Raw genomic sequence first — 2,793 nt, 5'->3', positions numbered from 1 at the left:
AACATATTAATTTTAAAAATAATTTTGAAAAAATAAAAAAATATTATTAACATATTTTTTTAAATAAAAAACACTTTAAAAAAATTATAACCACACTCCTGGATATATTCCTAAGCAATTGCATTAATTTAGTTTTAAAGTATAATTTTAGTTGTTTTTAAAATATTTTTTTATTTAAAAATAGGTTAAAAAATATTTTGTTATTTTTTCAAAATTATTTTTAAAACAAACTTATTAAAATAATTTTAAAATATCAATAAAATATTAATTAAAAATTAAAAAAAATACCTTTTTTAAAATACTTTTAAAATAAAAAAACAAATAAAAACTAACTGTATCACTGATAAACGCCAAAACTGAATGATTATATATCTATCAAAGAGATCAAAGAGAATCCAAGAAGCTTACAACCCATTTTGCAAAGAGTAAAAATTGTTTTGTTTTTCTTTCTTTCTTTACATGCCACAGTATAGCTAAACAGCATCCCATCATCTTGTTCTTTAATTGCCTTTCTGATTACAGGGGCGGGTGTTGATACGGTACCTAACAAAAGCATTTATTTCACATCAAATCTACTGACAGTACTAATAACATCTATACTATAGCCCATTATTACTATGATTATTTTTTGAGCTCTGATTCTGATTCTGGCAATTCCTACACAATTCCCTTCTTTCACCATCCAATTGCCAACACAGACAAACGGGCCGAGTTAACACACTACCGAATAACTGGCAAGAAGAGACTGGTTGTCGAAGTCTTGACTCGGCCGAGTTGGCGGAAGAAGTCTGAGTGAGAGCGAGCCCTATAGTTAAGTCCAAGTTTACATCTTGATCTTGATGACTCTCCCTCTTTTGTTGTTGCTGTTGTTGTTGTTCATCAGTTGTCATGCTACTGCTTGTACAGTTATTTTCTTCAAAAGAAGGAGTCTCTGTTTTCTTGGGATTGAAAATTGAGTACTGACTGCTATGAAAATTGTTGTTGTATTTGAAATCAAGCTGGCTTTTTAAAAGACTGATTTCGGCTAGTGATTGAGGTGGGGTGTTTTTGAAGTCCAACTGGGTGGCTTTGGTGGTGGCAGAGGTGGTAGTTTTGATGGTGGCAGTGGTGGTTTTCTCATTTAGAGGTCTGTGTGTATGTGGGTCAATGCCACGGCTAATCAGCTTTCTCTTGATATGTGTGTTCCAGTAGTTCTTTATCTCATTATCTGTTCTTCCCGGTAATCTTCCAGCAATTAAAGACCATCTGCGAGTAATTAAAATTTAGTTCATAATCAAAATGACTAATCAAGAAATTACTCCATTGAATTACCAGAAACAACAAAGAAAGTTTGCTCTTTTAGCATGAAACCCAGAAAAAAGACTCGTTTTATTTCTTGTTTTTGGATTTAACTATCAAGTTGTATAGAAGCTTACTTGTTGCCTAGCAAGCTATGGAGCTTAATAATAATCTCGTCTTCTTCGTCAGTAAAATTCCCTCTTTTAAGATCAGGCCTCAAGTAGTTTATCCACCTCAATCTACAGCTCTTGCCGCATCTAAGCAATCCTATATAAACACAAAGAAAGCAAGAAATAAGAAGAGCTGAAAAGGGTGAGAATATCTAGATAAGATAAACACGAACAACCTGCTAATTACCACTCACCAGCAGCTTTAGGGAGAGAACGCCAGCAACCTTCACCATGGACCCTGATATAGTCCATTAGGCGCTGGTCTTCCTCTTTAGTCCAGGCACCTTTGTTGGTGTGTTCTTTTTCACAACAAGGTGAGCGACCCATGAATAGTAGCAGCGATAGCAATAATCCCTGCGATCTTCTTTGAAATCAAGATACGGAGTGGGATATCGAGAGATGCAAGAAGGTTGCTAGCTTCAGCTCAGCCTCACAGATAAATTGTGGGTTTCACGCTTTTGAAACCAGATAACAATTAGGAGGTGGTAATTACCTGATTGAACAGACAAAGAAACAAGCTTTTGACAGGATGAGATGGAGACAGACGGAGAGAAGAGAGGGGGAGTTTGGCTGGAAATTGAAAGGAGTGGGAGGGAGAGGAGAGGAGAGGATTTATATGTAGAGTAGGAGGAACAGGAGAGGAGAGAAACGAGGGAAGAACCAAGAGACTCGATCGATAAGGGGAGAGAGGGGGTGGATTTGACCAAGGTGGTGAGAGAGACAATTGGTTACAGATAGGGGCTGGATTTGGTAGGTAGCTCTACTTTTACGTCAGATTCGGTCTCTCTTTGTTTTGTTTTAGCAAGGGAGAGCTTCTCTCTTCCCTCTCTTTCAAATCAAGGAGTGGAGTCGTACACAATTATAAATCAAAATGCTTCTACACACGCATACATAAGCCATTCTATAGTCTATAATATAACCATGTCATCTTATGTTGTTCTTCTCTCGGCGAATTAGCACAGGCAGAAGCTTAGCATAGTCAATTGAGAAGTGCATATCTCACTTGTGGCATGACAAGAGTTATTATTTTGATAACCATCATATTAGTTCAAACTAGTAAGTTTTTAGATTTATTTTTTAAAAATTATTACTATAGGTAATATTAGTTCAAACTAGTAAGTTATTATTACTAAAAAAATTTATGGTAGTTAATTTCAGAGGTCACAAAATTAATCAATTAATCAAGATAAATATCATATATCTAGAACATTTATGTTCAACATTAATCAATTAATCAAGATAAATATCATATATCTTGAACACTTATGTTAATTAAAAAAATATTATTTTAATATATTTTTAAATAAAAAAATACTTTAAATTAAAACTATTATTACAATTTAAA

General features: G+C 34.0%; 1 protein-coding gene across 1 annotated transcript; it reads right to left on the bottom strand.

The window, feature by feature from the left end:
* Positions 1-346: 346 nt before the first annotated feature.
* On the bottom strand, positions 347-2,256 carry LOC105108474 (transcription repressor MYB6). Its single transcript, XM_011002797.1, has 3 exons — positions 1,643-2,256; positions 1,416-1,545; positions 347-1,245 (listed from the first exon to the last, which is right to left on the bottom strand). The coding sequence occupies exons 1-3, from the start codon at positions 1,773-1,775 to the stop codon at positions 600-602; spliced, it is 909 nt and encodes a 302-aa protein (XP_011001099.1). The 5' UTR covers positions 1,776-2,256; the 3' UTR covers positions 347-599.
* Positions 2,257-2,793: the final 537 nt, after the last annotated feature.

Source organism: Populus euphratica, unplaced genomic scaffold (assembly GCF_000495115.2).
Source record: "Populus euphratica unplaced genomic scaffold, PopEup_1.0 scaffold312.1, whole genome shotgun sequence".
NCBI classification, from domain to species: Eukaryota; Viridiplantae; Streptophyta; class Magnoliopsida; order Malpighiales; family Salicaceae; genus Populus; species Populus euphratica.
The sequence above is the reverse complement of the archived record's forward strand: the minus strand, read 5'-3'. Positions and strand labels throughout refer to the sequence as shown.